General features: G+C 41.5%; 1 protein-coding gene across 2 annotated transcripts in view; it reads right to left on the bottom strand.

Moving 5' to 3' along the window:
* Positions 1 to 18,370, bottom strand: part of LOC140230759 (structural maintenance of chromosomes protein 5-like) — a 46,006-nt gene extending 27,636 nt beyond the window's left edge. For both annotated transcript variants that reach the window (XM_072310898.1, XM_072310897.1), the window contains exons 1-7: positions 18,273 to 18,370; positions 14,651 to 14,880; positions 13,357 to 13,498; positions 9,895 to 10,113; positions 4,397 to 4,459; positions 2,633 to 2,845; positions 1,334 to 1,495 (exon numbers count right to left, since the gene is read on the bottom strand). In XM_072310898.1, coding sequence (XP_072166999.1) covers positions 1,334 to 1,495; positions 2,633 to 2,845; positions 4,397 to 4,459; positions 9,895 to 10,113; positions 13,357 to 13,498; positions 14,651 to 14,769 — 918 coding nt within the window. In that variant the 5' untranslated portion in view covers positions 14,770 to 14,880; positions 18,273 to 18,370. The remainder of the gene's footprint in view (positions 1 to 1,333; positions 1,496 to 2,632; positions 2,846 to 4,396; positions 4,460 to 9,894; positions 10,114 to 13,356; positions 13,499 to 14,650; positions 14,881 to 18,272) is intronic.
* Positions 18,371 to 22,342: the final 3,972 nt, after the last annotated feature.

Raw genomic sequence — 22,342 nt, 5'->3', positions numbered from 1 at the left:
AAAAAAAAAAGAGGAAAAAGTGCCGAGGAGGCGGAAAAAGACAAACAAAGAAACATGTCAGCATATTTTCTCACTCTTGACACAGCTCATTGATTTCTACATAAATAGAATTGAAGGAAAGAAAGATAAAAGCACATTCCATGTTGTGGGATGAAGCTACATATATTTAAAAAGTGAACATAATGGTGTCTGACACAAACACACTTTGACTTTGTTCCATTCAATGTTTCGAGTTACTGCAAAACTCAGAGACTCCAACTCTCCCGCTTTCGACAGGAGATCTCCCGCCGAAAGCCCATTTTTGCAGAATCTACCGTTCTCCCACCTGAGATTTAATTTCTCCCGCTTGAAATGATTTCTTTCTTAATGTCATTGTACGATGAAAAATAAGCATTAGATAGCGCGAGAGAGCATCTAGAACCCTAGACCGCAAGGGACTTTGCGCTCATGATGTGCGCTTTGCGCACATCAAGTTGGAGTCTCCCGTTTGCGAGGGGTTTCAGGCGGGAGAATCTCCAGATCAGAAGGTGCTTGGGGTTGGAGTCTCTGAAAACAATGAATACATTGAGAGATCGGGGGGGGGGGGGGGGGGGGGGGAGGAGGGGGTTAGGATATAAAGTTCTGTCTTCAGCTTAAACCGTGATGCATCTCATAAATACTTTCAATCCTTAATATTTACAAAGATATTTCCTCTTCAGTTAGCATATCTTTCACATATTATGTTTACCTATGATACTTCAACATGACCTGGAAGAATGGTTGCAGAGAAAGGCCCTCATTGAAATGGTGTAATAGCTATTTGTTTCAATCTCCAACCTCATCAAACATGGTATCAGATAAATACTTAGCATCAAATAAATACCGAGTCTATACCAAAGACCAATTCAGTATAAAGGTCCTTGAACACATCATGGCATACGTGTTCCATAGCACTCCACACATACTCATGATTTCTATTGTTTTGTAAATTAAATTATTTTGTTCTCTTTTTTCAATTTGTTTGGTCTATATTAGCTTTGACTATGCTGAGCACGCAAAAGGTGTCAGCTTTCATTCTCATTGTAAATCACTCTTTCTTTGATAGTCTTTTCTTCTAGCAAAGCCGTTTAAACAGCAAAAAAAAAGTTTAGTAGTTTGCATCCACAATGTTCATGTCGGTTATAAAAAAAAAAAAAAAAACTAAAAAAAAATATGGCTTGTAGTCACAGTGGATTTGTCAAAGTAATGGGAAACAACAACAAAAGATTTATGATCTGAACTCACTCACAATTTTCTTCTTTTTTCTTTTTCAAATAAAATCTCCAAACAATCCTTTATAAGGTTGTAAACTTACAACAGCTTTTCTCTGGTCCTCTAAAGCAGATAATTTCTTCGACATTCCTTTCAGTTTTGCTTCCAGAGGCTGGGCTCGCTGCGCTCTTTCCATCACCAGCTTCTCTAGGCTTTTCCGCTCCTTCTTGCAGGCCTCAAATATCTGTCGTTTCTCATCGTACAACTGAAAATAAGAAAAAAGTTTAAGCATGAAGAAATACACACCAAAAAAAAAAATTGTGGCAAGAAACTTTCGCAAATTGGAGCTGACAGCCTTTTTCGCGGCATAAAACGTTCGCGAACTGTCGACCATGAAAAATTATGCATATACATGTGCTACTCGATACTTGAGCATTCAATACATTGTGAAGACAAGAACTTTCATGAAATCTGGACTCCTTGTGGAATTAAAAAAAAAAAAAGTTTCATGCAAGTGAACATCTCTGGTTTCACTGTAGCTGATGGGCAGTGACAATTGCTGAGAAATAAACAATGCATTCATTCTGTGTAAATATCATGCACACAGGCTACACAGTAAACCATAGAAATTTAGGGGCATTTCTCACAAGAAAGACATTTCTCACACATCACAGATGGTGACGCCCACACTGTCATCATAATTTAGACAGCCTTGTGTCAAGGCTGTGGGATTTTTATTTGTGTGTTGTTTTGTTTTGTTTTTGTTTTTTTGTTTGTTTTGAATTTCAAGAGTCTCAAAAGAAGGCTATCCCACAAAATACTCTTGATGGCAGCTGATTCTGTACAATATGTACCCACACTTTTCCCCTGTTTAAAGTTTAGTGTTCTTTTTACAACCTTGAAAATTAGATTCCTTTCATAAGCTGGTATTGGTATTGTAGAGGTAGGTAATTCAGACCTTACCTCACAACAATAAAACTGGAAACTTCTTTACGATGGAGGGGGAATGAATACTACATTATGTACAGATTCCCAGTGAAATATTAGGACCCTGAAAAAGTTTCAGCTGTTATGTACAAAAGGGGAGCAGAATTCTCGAGTGACATGATGTTAGTTTATCATTTTTTTTTATTTTTTTATTTTTAAACTCTACGGTGTATTTCTGTAAGATTTAATACAAGACACTGGGAGGCATTATTCTTCAACTTTCCATAATTTTGTGATGTTTGCAAAAGGAGTTTTATTATGAACTTTAAGCTACTGAGAATCAACTGTGGTAGTGGTTACACTACCCGACCCCTCCCATTCTGCTCCAGATACTTTTCAGAAATTTTACACCATCTGCTACGAAGAACTGGACAAGTGTATGAACGAGCAAGCTGTAAGTCAAATGACTTCTTACCAGCCACGCCTTCTTCTTGTCCATAGTCTCGATTTCCTCCAGAGTTTTCTCGCGCTCCCTGAAGCGCTCCACGTCACGCTCAAACCGGCTGTTTTCGTGCCGCAGCCTCCCCAGGCGGTCCTGCTTGTTCTTCAGTTGCTGCTGCAGCTCCTTCTCCTTGCTGTGACGTTCCTTGAGTGTCTGGTGGTCCTTGAAGAGATCTTCATCCCCCACCTAGTACGGAATTGAATGTCAAAACATAAATATATATTTTTCTTTTGCATATGATGCAATATTTGGTACCCTGGGGTACCAAATGAAAATTCGCCACTTTGTTAAATTAATTATTTTTTTTTTTCAGCGCTGTACCCTGGCTTACCAAAAAATGTGTCAAAATATTTTTTAGTATTATTATGCACAAAAATGTTTTCTTATTTGTGATTATGCAACAATTAATGCATGCAAGTGTACTTCGAAAAACACCTATGGTGCTAGTTCATTGCTACGACTTTGCCGTATCCGAATTCGGATACGCATTATGAAATAATGGGCATGAGATGGCGCTGTACAACGCGGTACCCCGGGTTACAACGGTACCCCGGTGTACGGCATGCCGAATCATATACACAAATATCTATATATATACTCTTTTTCTTTTCTTTTGGGGAGGAAGGGAAGGTTTGGAAAGCAGTCATCTTTAATAGCCACCCAGCACTTGGTACAACAGTACCTGAATTTTGACATTTTTCACCCTGCAATTTCTTTTTTTTTTTTTTTTTCAACCTGTGATCTTTGACATCATACATCACACCATTTAACTCATTCTTGTTTGGTCAAATATAAAGTGTTATTACAACATTTTAATTCCTTTCGTTCCATGCAATACGTCTGTTCTTTACACCCATTGACGACAGGCTGAATTTTGCTACAATGTACATTTCCCATAGACACTTGCCCGAGTATCCTTGGGATTCGTCCTCAAATGGGGTTGGGACCATTCTGCCGCGCGAATTTTTTTGATCGCGCTGCTCGCGGACTTTTTACTTTCAAGTTTCGCACATCTTATGAAACCACTTTCGCGAAAGTTGGACATACCGTTACTACGCTGCACGACCTTTTATACATGCTTGTCAGACCAAAAATGGCTCAAAAACGTGATTTTGTGTGCAAAGTCTATTTAAAGCAAATAGAGTTTTCTCGCCTTGTTCAAAAAGATATTATTTTCACTTTCAATGGCTCAAATCAATTAATTTTAGCATGATTATGCTAGAAACAGGTTCTGTAACAAATTTTGTGAAAAAAACGAAAAAAACACAAGGTCGAAAAACACAGAAAGTACATAAGAAATTCATAAAACAATAGAATACATAAGAAATTAATTTTGATACCATCTCTTTTTTCAAGGACATTGTTAGGAATGCTACAACGAATAATGTCACAAAAATTAGAATGCCATTAGCATTATTTTCTGCATTAGAGCAAAATTTATGATTTCATGCATATATAAAATATGAAAAATGGAAAATTTAATTTTTTGTTTTATAGAGTGGTAGATTACGCGTCAAGTAATGTATGTGCCAATTTTCAGGACGATTGTGCGATCAAAGGCCGATATCTCGGGGGGAAGGGGGTTGAATCAACCCTCCCCCGGCCACAGAACAGGCCAAAAAGCCCGGCCTGGTTAGGGTTAAGGGCACAAAGACTTGCACTCTAATCACAAGCCTTCTCCTACCCAAATGTCAGTATAAGACAATGCTATTAAGGTACAACCAGTAATATACTCACTGCTTGTTCCGTTTTTTCCAGCAGTTCTATGTGGTTCATCTGCGCAAACTCTGATACCTTTTCCTGTGACAGGAATGAATTGAAAAGCAATCAGTCAATAACATATAATCAAAAGTCTCAGTTGAAGACTAATGCATGCATGATCCTAACTACAAATCAGTCCTGGCAAAAATGGTTCATCAAAATTGTCTCATGTTTTTTGGACGACTCAGTTATTAAAGGCAATGGCAGCATCCTCGCAGTTTGCCTAAAGAGAATCTAAATAAGAGACCCGCGGGTCTAGTGCTCACCCGAGTATCGCAAGTTCACCTTTCATGCAGTCACCAATCTAAATTACACACAGCTCTACCGAAATTTGAACAGCCATTCTCAAGCAGAAGATGAATAGTATCAATTTTAGCTCTATCACTTCTGGTTCTAGAGAAGAACACTTTTGTTAAGATTCCTTAATTTGGGGGGATGGAGCCCTGGGGCCCCTCTGGGTGGAGCATGGTGCCCATTTTAACAAATTGAGTTCCTAACCCTCTAGGGATGCTACCTGTCAAGTTTTGTGAACATCCATCATGCAGATTTCAAAAAGAAGATGAAAATGTACAATTTAGGCCCCAATTTGGACCTCCCCACCCCTCCCCCCTGCCCGCAAAGGGGGGCACCTCTGGATCTGCTATGAACAAACTTGAAACTACAGTCATTAATGTACTAACTCATAGTATTAACTTAGCTTTATCACTTCCGATTCTAGAGAAGATTTTTAACCCTAACAGGGCCAGGGGGGCAGAATCTGCCCCCCCCCCCCGACGTTTCGCGCTATAATTCTGTAACGCGAGAAGGCCTCGTCGCAAGGCTTCCTGGCTTTCTTTGTTCAAGTCTCGCGCAACTTTTGAGAGCAAATTTGCAACGTCAGCACATACTTTTTCGAAGTTCCGCCCATTTTTGTAACGGCATGTCACCCTAAAACGGGCACAATTTTGTGATTTTGTGTACATTTCCTTTGGAAAACAGTGCTCTGTCATGAAAGTCATAAAAACCTGATTATTTTTACAATTAATCACTTTCATCGATTAATTTTGTGCTAATTATGGCAGAAAAGTGGTCGGTGAAAATTTCCAATAAAAAACCAAAGGAAAAACAAACAACAGAGAAATACATAAGAAATTCTGAAAACAATAAAATACATAAGAATTGAAATGACTTTTGGAAGTTTTTGTGATGTACTATTGTTGAATATGATGCATCACGCGTTACCCCGGAGTACTGTAGTACCCCGGAGTACCACATTGTGTAACGCACCTCATGTCCACTCGAGGACAGCCGCAGAGAAATGCATGCACTGTGTGTGCATGTATATAGTCATTCCCATGCCACTGCATGTTATACTACGCATGCATGGCACGCTGTGCTAGCAATAGCGTGCAGTGACTGCAGTGTACTGCAGTGCCAGTGCAGTGCAGTACCTAGCGTGAGCTAGCTCCAGAACCAAAATAAATTCCGCTTTTTGGCAACCCAGGGTACAACCTTTTTAAAAAATAATTAATTCAACAAAATAGTTGATTTTTATTTGGTACCCCTGGATACCATTTATGTCATCATATACTAAAACAGATTTACAAACCAAAAAGTAGACTCTCAATGCTTTTAATTAGGCTAAAATATGATCTTGAGCTTAATTTGCATAATTAATCAATTAAAATTAGAAATTGTTTGTTTCAAATAATCTTATGACATAATCTTGTAGATTATGATGTGGGTGTCACGCATGCCAAATTTCATCGCGATCGCACCATTGATGTCCGAGATCTTGGGGGGGGGGGGGGGCGCGCCCCCCCTCCAGTTTTAGCATAGCCAAAAAAGCCCGGCCTGATTAGGGTTAAAGATTCCTTAATTTTGGGAGGTTTGGGTCCCTTGGGGCCCTCCAGGTGGGACACGGTCCCCATTTGAACAAATTAAGATCCTATGCCCTAAGGGATGCTACCTGCCAAGTTTGGTGAAATTGGGCCATGGTGTTCTCAAGAAGAAGATGAAAATGTACAATTAGTGGGCCCCATTAGGACCCTTCCCCATCCCCCTCCCCTGGGTCCAAGGGGGGGGGGGGGGGACACCCTGATTCCACCATAAACAATTATGTGTGAAACTACAGTCATCAATGTACTAACTAATAGTATTAACTTAGCTCTATCATTTCTGGTTCTAGAGAAGAAGATTTTTAAATATACCTTAATTTTGGGGGTTTGGGGCCCCCCTGGGGACCCCTGGGGACCCCTGGGTGGGGCATGGTATTCATTTTAATAACTTGAGATCCTAACCCTCTTGGGATGCTACCTTAGTCAAGGCGCTAATTCCTGTAAGGGGCTTAATTAAGGAGTTCGTTCAACCCACCCCGCAGAAAAGGTTTGACCAGACAGGGTGGTAGATGGGACCTCCATGAACATCCCCAGGTAGTATGTGGTTCCAAATTGTGGTATCAGTAGAATTTTACAGGCCACTTTTCATCATTATTTGTTGGAACAAACGTAAAAAAGTCTGCGCGCGCTAAGACTACTACACGCACCACTAGCACTGCTACAGGCACTGGTGCCAGTGGTGCATGTAGTAGTCTTAGCGCACGCAGACCTTTCTTCGACAAACAAAGGTTTTTGCCTGCAAACTAACTTTTCATGCCAAGCTGGGGTCGGTGTAGTGTAGTTTCTAGCCGTTTTTATTTCATCTTTATTTCTCCGAGTTGCAGCAAGCCGAGTGAGAGCCCATACCGAGTGATTGCGATGCCCAAACCGTTTTTTTTTGGTCGCAATCACTGGGTATGCGACCTCACTCGGCTTAGCGCAACACAACAGACTTCAGCACAATACACACGCTGCAACTCAGAGAAATAAAGATAGAATTAAAAACGGCTAGAAATTAGACTAGGGTCGGTGACGCTTGTCGCTATTGGGGCACTGATAAGGACAAAATTATCACAGTTTTTGCATTTATTTCATGAAGAATTCATCCAAACTCCATAAAACTATATATGTACATGTTGCTAGAGATGTCAGCAATACAATGGGATACATTGTAAGGTTTAATATTGTGCATGGTTACCATGGTAACCGGATGCCTACATGTGATTTGTTCCGCCACCACTGCCAATCTTCAGTTATCCTCTAGACCTCATACCAACACACGTTATGGTGATCGTGCCTTTTCCTCTCTTGCCCCTAAACTATGGAACAATCTTCCCGTCAGCATCCGACAAGCCAATACACGAGATTCATTTAAGTCAAACCTCAAAACATATCTCTTTAGGCAGTGTTATCTGTGTCGGTAGTGTAATAGTATTTGTAATTGTTGTCATATATATGATTGTTTACTGTACTTATATGTGGATTGCTTATTGTTTTCTTCTTCACTCGTTCTCTAGCTTTGGTTTTCCCCAACGCTTAGAAATATGATATTAAGCGCTTTATAAATGCTATGTATTACTATTATTTATTCAAAATGTGCAGTAATGAATTAATGCTAATTGGAGAGAATGATGGAAAAATCTTGGGCTTCCTTTCCCTTTTATCCAGGCTAATTTTATGGTGTTGAGGTAGGTACTTTAAGATCCAATAAACAATGGGTGATGTGCACGAAAGGCAAAAGAAAGAAACCTGTCTTTATTCCAGATATTTTTTTTTTTTTTTTTGGGGGGGGGAGGGGTTACCAATCACCTGTAGGCATCCTGTTACCATGGTAACCATGCACAATATTATACCTTACAATGTATCCCATTGTATTGCTGACATCTCCAGCAACATGTACATATATAGTTTTATGGAGTTTTGATGAACTCTTTATGAAATAAATGCAAAAACTGTGATAATTTTGTCCTTTTCAGTGCCCCAATAGCGACAAGCGTCACCGACCCTAGTCTAATTTCTAGCCATTTTTAATTCATCTTTATTTCTCTGAGTTGCAGCTTGTGTATTGTGCAGAAGCCTGCTGTATTGCGCTAAGCCGAGTGAGGGCGCATACCCAGTGACTGCGACCAAAAAAAAAACCGGTTCGGGTGTCGGAATCACTCGGTATGCACTTTCACTCAGCTTGCTGCAACTCGGAGAAATAAAGACAAAATAAAAACGGCTAGAAACTACACTACGCCGACCCCAGCTTGGCATGAAAAGTTAGTTTGCAGGCAAAAACCCTTGTTTGTCGAAGAAAAAGTCTGCGTGCGCTAAGACTACTACACGCACCACTGGCACTCACTGGCGCCTGTAGCAGTGCTAGTGGTGCGTGTAGTAGTCTTAGCGCGTGTAGACTCTTTTTCGAACAATAAGGTCTTGTCACAACTAAAGTGGCCTGTAAAATTTTATTGATACCACAATTTGGAACCACATACTATCTAGGGGTGTTCCAGAGGAACCAACCGACCACCCCATGCAGTCAAACCTTTTCTGCGGGGTGGGTTGAACGAAGTCATTTTTTCTGGGTACCTGCGCCTTGACTACCTGCAAAGTTTGGTGAAAATCCATCGTGGGGTTTTCAAGAAGATGAAAATGTACAATTTAGGCCCCATTTGGACCTCCCCACCCCCCCCCCCCCCCCACCCCCAGCCCCAAGGGGGCACCCCTGGATCTGCCATGAACAAACTTGGAACTACAGTCATTAATGTACTAACTCATAGTATCAACTTTATAGCTCTATCACTTCTGGTTCTAGAGAAGAAGATTTTTAAAGATTCCTTAATTTTTTATTTTTTTTTTTGGGGGGGGGGGGGTTGGGCCCCCCTGGGGGCCCCCTGGGTGGGGCATGGTGCCCATTTTGAACAAATTGGGATCCTAACCCCCCAGGGATGCTACCTGCCAAGTTTGGTGAAAATCGGTCTTGGGGTTTTTAAGAAGAAGATGAAAATGCAAAAAGTTTACGTACGACGGACACCGGATGAAGAACGATCGCAATAGCTCACTTGAGCCTTCGGCTCAGGTGAGCTAAAAAGCCAACTCATAGCATCTTTTCCAACGATCAGTTTTGGATTAATTTCTGCCTATAAAGCTGAAGCAACGCAGAGGGGAGCAGGCTTTAATGGTTTTCCCCATAACCATACCACCCTTATCCTGGGGATGTATATTCATGGAAGTTCTGCTGTGTATCAACTCATTGCAACAGCTCAGGAAACTGTAAAATTTTGAGCATGCACAAAATACAAATTTAGTTATTTTACCAGTGTCAAAAGACATAAGCTCCAAAATTCTGATAATTGACAGAAGACAAAACACCCAAGAAAGTAAAGCCATGCTAACCATTAAGTGATGTCTTTAAATTCGTCCAAAATCATCAATGATCAAACTTGTGTGTTCTTTTCTACTTGAGAAGAACACACAAGTTCTTGTGTGGGGAGCTAGCCTAAACAGTTTGCCCCATCAACCCACCACCAACAACCTGTGGGAGAAATGCACAAAAATTTGTTGGGTGTTACACTCACAAGACCACTGCAGAGGACTAGCAAACAACGCACTACAGTCTGTACCTACGATATTTACCTGAGGCAGGAACTGGCAGAGATTTCCAATCTGGATGTTCATTTCTGCCACAAACTCTGTCACCTGTTTGCCCGTTATCCCCAGATTATTCTTGAAAAAGTGTGACTGGTTGCCCTGACGATTGATCATCCGCCGGAGCACAAAGTTTCTGTTGCCTGGGTTGTACAGTTCTAGTTCGATCACCGCCTTGTTTGTGCCCCACCTCACATACTCTCCAATCTGCGGGGAAAAACAGCCACATTCTTGAGCTCCTGCACGAACAACAGCTACTACATTTCATTGACTGCATGGTACTTTATCATCTTTGAGTATGTACATGTACTACCTGTTACTATAGACCGTATTGTTGGAGAACTTGGTATAATTCTGCAGGTCTGTGTAGCATTGGCTTCTAACATAACAGCAATACATGTCAGGGTCATTCTAATAATGTGCACTACAAAATTGTCAATCATGTGCTGCTATGTCCCCCATCATGCCATCATACTCATTATGATAAATATTTCTTTGAATTCCACATTTCATGCTTTTGTAGACTACAAAATAATGATGCAAGATATAATATGTGACCGTGCACATAACGAACAAAAAGTCGCACCCCTTGATTTCACGTAAGGACTCAAAAAAGGTGAAATGGGTCAACCAAATCAATATTTAGTTTTTCATATTTTATTAAAGAGCTATCCTTCTACATTATTCTTAAGTTTGGGATTATAAAATGAGTGGGAAAGTGCATTTTTAGTAGTTTTTCAACAACCCTTTTTTTGTAGAGTAGTGAGACCAGGTATGTCTTAGAGGCCCCTTTTCATTTCTTGATAACCCTTTGCACACTCTTCACTTTCAAGTTTAATAACTTTTGAAGGGATAATGCTACTGCTTTGAAAGTTGGCACTAATCATGGACAGAATGTGTTGATAGAACATATTCAATTTCAATTTAATCTGATGATCCCTTCATTGTTGTTGCTCAAGTGGTTTACATCCTGTTTTTTGTCCCATTCATCGCACAGCTAGCATGGTTTGGTAAAGATTAACTCTTAACGTGCCATGGTCGCCGAACGGCGACCTTAGTCCTGACGTGCCATGGTCGCTGATCGGCGACTAAGAACAGCGAGAAAAGCATTGATCATTTAAAGCCCAAAGAAAGTTCTGGTACGCCTGCAAAAGTTGTCAAATTTTGCTCCAAAATGTGAACGTGTGCCTAGGAAATGTGCGGAATAACGCTGTAATAACAAGATATTCGATGGGTAACGACGAAAATGGGAAATATTAACCAAAAACGTTTAGTCTCAGAACTTACCCGAACGGGGTCAGGCTAGACTCGGACTCGGGGATAACTCGGTCTCGCTGTGCTTGGCGGCGGGATGAGTTGTATTGGTTGTCCCTCTGGATTGTACAGCGTTGTACTATGCATATGGGAGCGGCCTGTATAAACTACGGTACATTGTAGCGTTCTGGCTACTCGCAGTAATGGTCCGAGTTGTTGCAACGCGCGCATCAAAAACCTCTTTGGCGCGCATGCAAAATTAGTGTGCGCCTCAAGCACCTCTAAAAGCAATCAAAGACGCTTGATAAACAACAACAAAAACTTCAAAGACCGCGCGTCTCAGCAACTGAGGTGATGTGCGTATTTAGACTTGAGGACCGCGCGCTGTCCATTTGTTTTGTACAGGATTAGCACGCACTTTCCTGTCTGCTCATCAAGGCCTCGTTTGGTACCCGTAGTATAGAGTACTGATGAACATGGCGATCACGAACTGTGTGTAAATTGTCTGAAATAGGGTCGAGTTTTCCCTGAGACCGAGTTAGTCTGGAGCCTTCTGGAATAAAAGTCGGTCTACCGACTTTTATTATTTTTCTCAAAATACTCCAAAATGACTCATCATTCCGGCAAACCGCGTCAGCCAGGTAAGTTTCTTTGTAGACTCTTTCGATATATTGCAAGCAAATATGAAATGGTGTCAGACGGGTTCTCAGGCCCTTACCAGAACTTAGTTTTCACTTTAAGTTCTTGTGGTACCGTAATGTGTTACACCAAGCAACTGCCAATGACATGTTCTGGTAGCTGATTAGCATAGCCATCGTTTCCACTAAAAATATGAGCATGCTTACATTGGAAAATTTTGAGTAAATACACGATTTTTCAGCTAGGTGTATTTTTTTTTACATCGGGAAAATCCGCAGCGGGCGCACCCTCTGCAAGATGTGTATGGATCGAAAGTCTCATAGGTAAACCACGCGTGTGTATGCTATTGACTCTGCGTGTATTGTCTATGCGGTTCCACTCCTGTCCTGCGGGAAGCTGCTTTGATTTTGTCCCTCAAAGATGGTCAGCTTTCGTTCGTCGGTCAAGTCTTTCATCCTTTTGTTTTGGTGAACATCTCTAATCGTCCCCACGCTAGCATAGGAATTGCGCGTGGACAAAGGCCTGCCGATTTCAATAGAATACACCCGCCCGCGGTCCGCGTAGACAAAAGGAGGATTAGCAGGTTCTTCCTTCTCAGGTGGACAAAAGACACTATTCCAGGGCCCGGGACAATTACTTTAGTTTCAAATACAGGATCTGGGACTAAAGGACTCAGATTTGGGAATGAATTACTGAGGCAGAAAGAGAAATTGCTAAGACAAAATAAACTGCTAGTATCTTTGGAATCATACAATTCTAGAAGGCAAATTTGTTATCATTTGAAAGAGGAGATGTTGCTCTAAAACTTTCTCACAGAGTCAAGGGAGCGTTCCATTGAAGAAAAAACAAGACTGACTCTTTTTTTCCATACTACACAAAAATTTCTAATAATTTTTTGATGTATCAAATATTTCTGCAATATTTCAGATTCAGATAGATATTGTGGCAAACTGACTGCATGACACGAAAGAGCAAACATTTCTTGATATATGTTGTGTAGAACTCAATTCAAAACAGTCAATAGTTTCAGAGATATGACGGTTTTAAATTTCATTGTCAGTCCAGTTTCGAAACGTTCCGGCGTTAGGTAAAAACCTCTGGCACGTTAGGGGTTTTGGGCCTGGCACATTAAGAGTTTAAACACTTGAATAGACAGATAGACTGTGTACTTCAGAGCCTCTTTTCTCGCTTCATACTTTTTCAGAATGTGCGCTCTCTTTCCAATATTTAGATATGTTAGGAGAGTCCACTTGAATTGAGTTATACATAATTTTAAAGCTTAGAGTCTGCTCTTTCAGGATCTGTCCTTAACTAAAAATCCTTTCTGGTGACTTTTTGTTTGTTTTGTGGTGCAGGGTCACATATAGTGTTTATCAAGATGAAGAACAGTAAGCAGTTAAAATTCTGTGACTGCCAACTACATGACACCAGGTGTGGAATCTTTTTTGTCACCAAAGGTTCAGTTTCAAAGTACCAAAGAACTAAACATGACACAGTCTTGATTGTCTGTGTGAGAGGCTGTTTACTGATATTTCTTCCTCAGCTTTCCCTACTCACATCTCTGGCTCTGGCAAGGAGGTTGGTGGGGCCATTCAAAGCCAAGCACAGGGCACACACTATGGTTGACTTGCCAGTCGTATTTGGGCCCATTATCATGTTGAGATGTGGCCCTGGATACACCTCACAAGAGTCATATGTCCTGGAAAACAAACAAACAAACAAAACAAAACAAAACAAACACAAGCAATTACCAGCAATTGTCTTAAATCATAACTGCTCTCAGTAGTATGAAGGCCCTGTTGACATATTAGCTGGTTACTATACGTGTACCACTGTAGGCTACAAACAAATGTGTAACAATACCCTAAGGGAAAAGTGCCATGCTACTTGTATTGCCACACTTCACTGTCTTGCACTAGCAGCATTATGTACAGATGACAAACAGATTATCCCAACAATATTGGTCACAGTAGTATATGATGCATCACGCGTTACCCCGGGGTATCGTAGTACCCCGGTTTACCACGTTGTGTAGCGCCACCCCACGTCCACTCGAGGACAGCTAGAGAAAAAATGCATGCACTGCGTGTGCGTGTACATAGTCATTCCCATGCCACTGCATGTTATGCGTGCATGGCACGAGTGCTACCACTAGCGTGTGTGTGTTTCAGTGCAGTGCAGTGCAGTGGCTAGCGCGCGCTAGCTCCAGCACCAAAATAATTTCCTCTTTTTGGCACCCAGGGTACAACCTTTAAAAAAAAAATAATAATAATTCAACAAATTGGCTGATTTTCATTTGGTACCCTGGGATACCATTTATGTCATCATATGGCTGGCTTATCAGAAGATGATGCGCAAATGCCTCTATGCATACTGTATGTACTTATTTATACAGGGGATATTAAGCAACTAACGACTTTGGAATAAAATAGATTTTATGCGATTTCTGCATGCATCTGGCCATATGGCAATAGTGTCATAAAGGATGGCGATGCCCATATGGTTGTTTGCATTGACATAGTTGAGAAGCTGAAATATGGGACAAAAATGTACATTCCTGTAATCTATTAAAAAAATAAATAAATAAAAAATAAAAGATATGTGTCATTGTCCAGATCGGGACTGTGTCTGCCCCCTACAAAATCCCTTGATTGCCAAAAATTTCAGCCATTCAGAGACACATCATTGTCATCAAGTAATAATACATCTGCTACAAATTTGTACAGTAGATGAAAAGATATGGCTACAAAAGTTATACATCATCATGTTCTCTGTGATACAGTGTGTACATTGTACGTGTAGCGCAAAATCTTACTGCCTTATATTACCTCACTCGATAACATGTACTTACATGAAGTTTTCCATCTTGATCCTGATGATTGATCCCTTTATGAACCCTTTCATGTTGTCTTGCCTGCCACGAGCTAGAGCAGCAGCTTTCTTCCGGTTTAAAAGCGCTTGCTGTGACATCTTGGAGCTCTGTTCTCTGTTGTGTCCTCGTTTGACAGACTCTGACTGACGTCTCAGAACATTGCATTGATGCGGCAGAGAATCTGATCTTGTCGACAGGTTTCTGGAGATCTTGATATAGAAGCCACCAAGGAAAACAGACTGAGCTTTTCAACTCACTTACCTTATAATTTATATGACAGGCACAGACCCTCTCCATCAAGTAGCAGCTTTGTTTTGCTACATGGTAAATGTAGGATTATACACATTGTACAAACGTGTACATTGTATGTGTGCATGTAGATCTATTCATGATAATAACGAGTGTTAGCAACACATGAAGAGTTGTAGAGGTGGCTGGTATTCTGCCAACAGTGTGTCATAGACTGTATCACTATTGTAGGTATCGTTCTAATGCCAGAAGTAAGGTCGTTTCACTACTGGTTTACCAGGTCTTGATCTATACTACAGATCTACACCTACAACAGTCTGTGCATCGCTGCACTAAAATCGCTCGTATCTACTACAGTTGTATGCAATCAAACCTAGCAGCGATCAGTGTGCATACATAATGAGCATATGAGCCGAGCGAAATGCATTGAAATGACTTCCTTTTAAAGGTGCATGGTCCCGGTGTTTTAGTCAAATGCGTACGCGGGCGCACTGCGCAAGTTTCCTATAGAGACCTACGCTATCGACTCCTCTTTAGCGCTTATGCTTTGGCCCACTTCCCCGAGTCCGAAGAAGTCCGATTCACTGTAGTCAGTGGTCGGATCACAGTTCGGCTCATGATTCGGCTGAGGGGGATGACAACTTTAGCTAACTTCTTTTGTGATGTCATAATATAATAACAAGCACATATGCACGCACCCTGGCATTACTACAGACTGCGCAGAGAACGAAGGCAACGTTACTTAGCAACAGCTACGCACTTTACTCTTGATGACAGCTCAACTTCGGTAATCTTTGTATCAATGCTAACGGTGATCGGCAGTATCATCAACAGCGCCCTCTACACTACCGGGACTATGCCCCTTTAAAATCGTATCTTGCTATTATTTTGCATGAATGTGTTAAATTGAAGAGAATGAACTGCTCTTTCATTAATCAAAACACAAGTTGCTTTATGAGATGTTACTGGGCAACATTGACTAAAACTTACATTTTTCGCCTTTTTAAAAAAAAAATCAAGTGAATGCTTAAAAGGAATGCATTTGAAATATCTAACAAGTAGGAACCTTTACATTTTTAGAAAGTATACAAGCATGTAGACATTATTCTCTGTACGATGTCAAGATCAATTTATTCAGTGATTCAAACGAGTCAGGTTCATGGTTAAAAAAATAGTATACAAATAATGAATGTTTGTACATAAGTGCAATGGACAGGTGAGGTGAAAGATGAAATTGAGTTGAATGGATCAATAATTTCATCTTTCACTGAATGAAATATTCTGTCCATTGCACAAATGGAAAAAAAAAAAACATTTATAAGGGCCTATTTGTTTTATTAGAAAGAATGCGTGAGATCTGAGATCAAGAGAAAGCTGAGCGCTATAGACGAGGTTCGAGGACTTTAAATGACGCATTGCCTGCGGGGCAAAAGCACATCACGTGTGTATTAATCTGTCGAGGACGAGTACCGATTATACTCGGGCAGGTGTCTATGGGAAATAACCTATAGCCTATAGCTAGCCCAGGCGTCGCACTTAACTTTTTTTTTTTAACTAGCCAGGCGGACTACTTAGAATCAATTTTGATACTGAAGCGATTTTTTGGCTAGCCAGACGGACTAGTAACTTCAGAATTTTATGATTTTTAGCTAGTCCGACGTGATTTTGGGTAAGAAGGTTACATAAAACTCAATGACATTCGACTTGAAACCCATCTTATGCAAAGGTCGAACCTTGGTGCGGGTTGATACCATTACCAATTCTTTTAAAATTTCTGATCACCTCCTGAACAAAATAAAAAGGCAAAGGTGAACTTCTGGCTGTGGTCGTTTTTATTTTTGGCCATTGATACTGTACTGAATAGGGTCTAACGTTAGGACAAGTTCACCTTCATAAACATACGGATTGAGAGAATGCAGCAATATTAGTAGAACACGATCAGTGAAAGTTTGGGGAAAATTGGATAATCAATGCAAAAGTTATGAATTTTTAAAATTTTTGTGTTGGAACCGCTGGATGAGGAGACTACTAAGGCTCATGATGTCATATGAGTACAACAGTATAAAGAAAATATAAAGAAAATTCAACATATTTTCGCTTTCTTTCGCATGATAAAAGAGCACTTGACTTGCCTCTTTCTAAAGCTGTAAAAGGCAAGTGGAATAATACCCATAACATGTCAGTAACGAGTCAAGGGAATGTGTACTTTTTTCAAAAGATGAAATTTTGTGAAATTCTCTTTTATATATTTTCCTAATTTTATTGTTGTTGTACGCATGTGACATCATACACTGCAGTAGTCTTCTCATCCAGCGGTGACTGCACAAAAACTTCAAAAATTCATAACTTTTGAACGGATTGTCCGATTTTCCTCAAACTTTCAATGATGTGTTCTACTAATATTGCTACATTCTCTCAATCCTTATGTTAATGAAGGTGAACTTGTCCTTTAACAATAATAATGCCTTCAGTAACTTAATGGCAGGTGTTTTTTGTTGTTTGTTTGTTTTTTTGTTTTTTTTTTTTTTTTTTGGGGGGGGGGGGAGTTCCAACATTCTAATCGGCCATTACAGTGCACTCCCGTTATAACGAACACGGTTATAACGAAATTCCGGTTACAACGAAATAAAATTTAGGGCCGCAACATTATCAACTCCATGTATTTTTATTGTTTATTCATTCGGTTATAACGAAATTTCGTTATTACGAAAGAAAACTGCCGGTCCCGAGGACTTCGTTATAACGGGAGTCCACTGTATTACCATGTTTGTATTGCCAGGTAATCAGTGATCTAGGACTACCACGTTGGTAATTGAATATGGAAAACATACAATAATCGCTTAATTCTCACTTTTTAAAAATCTTACATTTTTACTGTGCGCCCACCCATTCAAATTCGGGCAACGAAATACAATGTCAATGTAGGAGTCTGGGCCTGCTGTCTGTAAATTTACTGATATGAAGAGTGATAGGCCTACTACTCGAGCAAGTCAATGTTCTTTTCTAATCCTTTTGTGAACTGTAAGCCTACGATATTTTGGCAAATAGAAAAAAAAATAATGGACACCTTTGTCGAGAAGGGAATAACTGCCCAACAATAAGCATTTATTCTGTTTTTATTAATTTGGTTTGGGATAAGGAATGCACAACATACACTGTATACAGGCAGGGGTGCACAGACAGCGATCTATCACCAGCGCCGCGCCGTACGTACAACAATGTAGTGCAGTGTAGGCGAAGCACTATTCTAAATACAGACACCTTTCACCTTGATGGTTGAGAGAGAGGTTACAGAAGGAAAGAAGTTTGGCTGTTTGTTTTCAGCACACAAATCGAAAAAGTCTTGTCGTACCTTATTTAAGCCGCCTGATCTCTCCTCCAGGATCGAGATTGTTAGCTGCTGTACAACAAGTAAAATTTACCTGTAGTCTAAAGTGAATGATAGCTGTCACGATCGGGAGTGTGGATGCGAATGTTTTGGTTGATCGGTCTCGACTCGCGCGCAAGTGTGCGTAGTTTCGTTCGTGTGTCCGTACGTGTGATCGAGCTCCGCTTCGCCGCGCTAGCTTCTGTACTCTGTGGTGCAAAGTGTTCGAACTTCGGCGGGGAAACCCACGTGCGTGGGCGTGTTACGTACAGTTATAGTACACATTACACAATAGGCCTACCCATAATCATCGTTTCGTGTTTGAAGCTCCTTGGTTTCATCAAGGAGATAGTTCTCTCACACCTCCTTGGTTCCATGCATGCGATGGATCATCACTTCACAAGATAGGGTTCGGTGTAGGCCTACGCCCGGCTGCGTGTAGAATTCAGACTGTCAGTGGTTGATGTGCATGCTCCAGATTGGAATAAAAATAGTAATAATACAACTGCTCAAAATTGAATGAATGAATGAATGAATGTCAATTTATTCAAAAACCAAACATAAATAACAAGATAACACAAATCGCTGATATAAAAATTTACATGGTTTTTAGGACCCCGAAAGAAGCAAGGCTTCTGAGTGGGGCCCTATGCAAGGTACAAATAAGACCCCGTTTACAGTGCGAGGCTCGGCCGCGGCTCGGCCGCGGCCGAGCCCAGCCCCGCTTCAGTGTAAACGCGCAAAAGGCCAAATGCGAGGCCAAAATTGGCCTCGCATTTGGCCTCGCTCTGGAGGTGGTCTCGGCCGCGGCCGAGCCCGGCCTCTTGTTGCTGTAAACGCAAACTGGGCCAAATGCGCGGCCGATTTTAGTCTGGCTTCCAGACCCTCTGCCCGTACTATTTCGCTATTCACGATATTAACCCCCTCAACGTGGAAAACTAGTATAGTTTAAGGTGGTTTTGTCCTGCAAAGGATTTTTCCTTCGGCAAAGGCCTTTGGCCGAACGGCGACTTCGTCGCCACGGAATCAGTTGGCAAAGGGTCTGAAAACCAGGCTATACCAAATTGCGTTTGTTTACAAGCAGAGCGCCACTACGACAAAATATTGAAAGGTTTGAATCAAAAGCGCGACCGAGCCCAGCAGTGTAAACGGACAAAATTGCGAGGCTCGGCCGCGCAATTGAGGCCGGACTCGGCCGCGGCCGAGCCGCGGCCGAGCCCGGCCCCGCACTGTAAACGGGGTCTAAGTTGGGACTCAGTAGCACAAAGGCCAATGATTAAGTGACATTCCTCGTCATGATAATCAGCAGTTGAGAGAACATTCATATCAGTCACTGAAACCACCGACAGCAGACCAAGGTACCACGACGTAAGTTCACACACTATACACTACGCGTATCCGGGCAATTACCCCGAGAGGGCAATTCCCTCCGGCCAATTACTAGTTGGTGGTAAGGTTGGAGTAGAGATTAGGGTTATGGTTAGGTTTAGGGTCAGGAGTTTGGGTTATGGTTAGGGTTAGGTTCAGGATTAGGATTACGATTAGGGCCAGGGGAAGGGTGCGGGGTAATTGCCCAGGGGGTAATTGCCCTAGACCCACACTACGACATGGCAAGTATAATTATATCAGAACAATCATAATGTATAATGTATATTATACAATAGCAACAGATAAACCTACATATAAAAGGAGACCAAACACACTAACACACACACACACACACACACCCTCACACCCCATACACAACCACACCACACAGAGCGCTCAAAACTTAAGTGTTAAACTTAAGTATATAGGCTGGCCAATCTACCAGATGGGGGCGAGAGCTGCCCAGGGTGACATGTCCACAATTGTTGCTACTGCTGTCCAAGCAGCGGTTAAAGCTGCAGTACCTGCTATGTGCAGGCTGTAAAAGATGCCTGCAATGGCGAGTGTGACAGAGATCGTAAACCCATACCTCCTTCGTACGCAATTCAAACAAGACGAGATCCAGCAGGAGATGAGGAGGGAAAACCTGCGGGTGAACGGCCTCCCTGAGAATGAGGAGGAGACAGGTGAGGCTCTCATCCAAAAAGTATGCAACATAGCCAAAGAAGTTGTGGTCGACATCAAACCCGATGACATCTCCATGTGCAATCGGGTTGGAAAACAGAGAACCGACGGCAAACCTCGACAGGCCATCGTCAGGTTTGTGGCTAGGAGGAGAAGGGATGAGCTGTATGATGCACGGTTCAAGTTAAAGGGGAGAGACCAGTACAAAGGTCTGTTCATCAACGAGGACCTCACCCCGATGCGGTTATAGCTGTGCTTGCCAGGGCCAAGGATTCACAGAGTGTGATGAAAACGAAAACCAAATCAGGGAACATCATCTGCAAACTGCATAGTGGTGAACAAAAGATCTTACGCAACCCTGATGACTTGTTTGACATTGGAATCGACGATGTTGATTACGGTGATTTCAAACTTCATGTTCTTGCCTAAGAAAGCACATTAACACTGTATTATACTAAGAGTACACATATGTTAACATGGCCGATAACCCTCCCATTGACCACGAAAGTAATCTGAATGTTAAATCATACCGTCTAACTCCTAGTAATTTCGATAATGTTTTACAGGGACATATGGCAAAATCTTTTTCAGTAACACATGTTAATATTCGTTCTTTAAATAAAAATGTTGATGAGCTAAAAAACTTGTATGAATGTAGTTTAAGTTCAAATTTTGATATCATTGGTTTATCGGAAGTGTGGAATGTGAGTAACACATCTTTACTGGAAATAAAGGGCTATAATCTTGAGACTGAATGCCGCCACGGAATGTTAGGGGTGGAGGTGTAGGGGCTTACATTCACTCATCATTAAAATATTAACGGCTTGATTTCACTGCAATAGCACATGCAGAATCCCTGTGGCTTGAGCTTTTATGTGATAAAAAGAAGGTCATTGTTGGTGTTGTTTATCGTAAACTCAATACCAACATTACAGAATTCCAAGAATCTTTCTTGAATGTATTGCATTCTTTAAAATTGGACAGGCATGATTGTTTGATTATGGGTGATTTTAACATCGATCTTATTGATATTGGAAAAGATTCAGAAAACTTTCTAACTGTCATGCATTGTATTGGATTGTCTCAAGTGATCTCTTTACCAACTAGATTAACCCGAAATTCTGCTTCCTTGATTGATCATTTGTATACAAATATGGACATGTTTGATATACATGCAGGTGTTATCGAGGCTGATGTTTCAGACCATCTTCCAATCTTTACTGTCTTTGAAAGTATGTTTTATTTTAAAAGTATCGTCCCAACTTTTGGGAAAGTTGTACGATCGTATAAACATGATGTTGATTTATATTGCTTAGACTTAGCAAATGCAAGGTGGGGTTATGTGTATAAGTGTAAAGATGTGAATGATGCATATTCTGTATTTTATGGTATATTTCGGGAAATATGTGATAAACATGCTCCATTAAGAGAGAACAATAATACTGGACCCCGTTTACAGTGCGGGGCCGGGCTCGGCCGCGGCTCGGCCGCGGCCGAGCCTCGCAATTTTGTCCGTTTACACTGCTGGGCTCGGCCGCGCTTTCGATTCAAACCTTTCATTATTTGGTCGTAGTGGCGCTCTGCTTGTAAACTAACGCAGTTTGGTATTGTCTGGTTTTCAGACCCTTTGCCAACTGAATTCCGTGGCGACGAAGTCGCCGTTCGGGCAAAGGCCTTTGCCGAAGGAAAAAATCCTTTGCAGGACAAAACCGCCTTAAACTATACTAGTTTTCGACGTTGAGGGGGTTAATATCCTGATCAGCGAAAGATACAGGCAGAGGGTTTGGAAGCCAGACTAAAACTGGCCGCGCAATTGGCCGCGCATTTGGCCCAGTATGCGTTTACACCAAGAAAAGGCCGGGCTCGCGGGCTCGGCCGCGGCCGAGCCGCGGCCGAGACCACCTCCAGAGCGAGGCCAAATGCGAGGCCAATTTTGGCCTCGCATTTGGCCTTTTGCGCGTTTACACTGAAGCGGGGCTGGACTCGGCCGCGGCCGAGCCGCG

This window comes from Diadema setosum, chromosome 7, assembly GCF_964275005.1.
Source record: "Diadema setosum chromosome 7, eeDiaSeto1, whole genome shotgun sequence".
Taxonomy (NCBI): Eukaryota; Metazoa; Echinodermata; class Echinoidea; order Diadematoida; family Diadematidae; genus Diadema; species Diadema setosum.
Note: the sequence above shows the minus strand (reverse complement) of the source record. Positions and strands in the feature narration are given on the sequence as shown.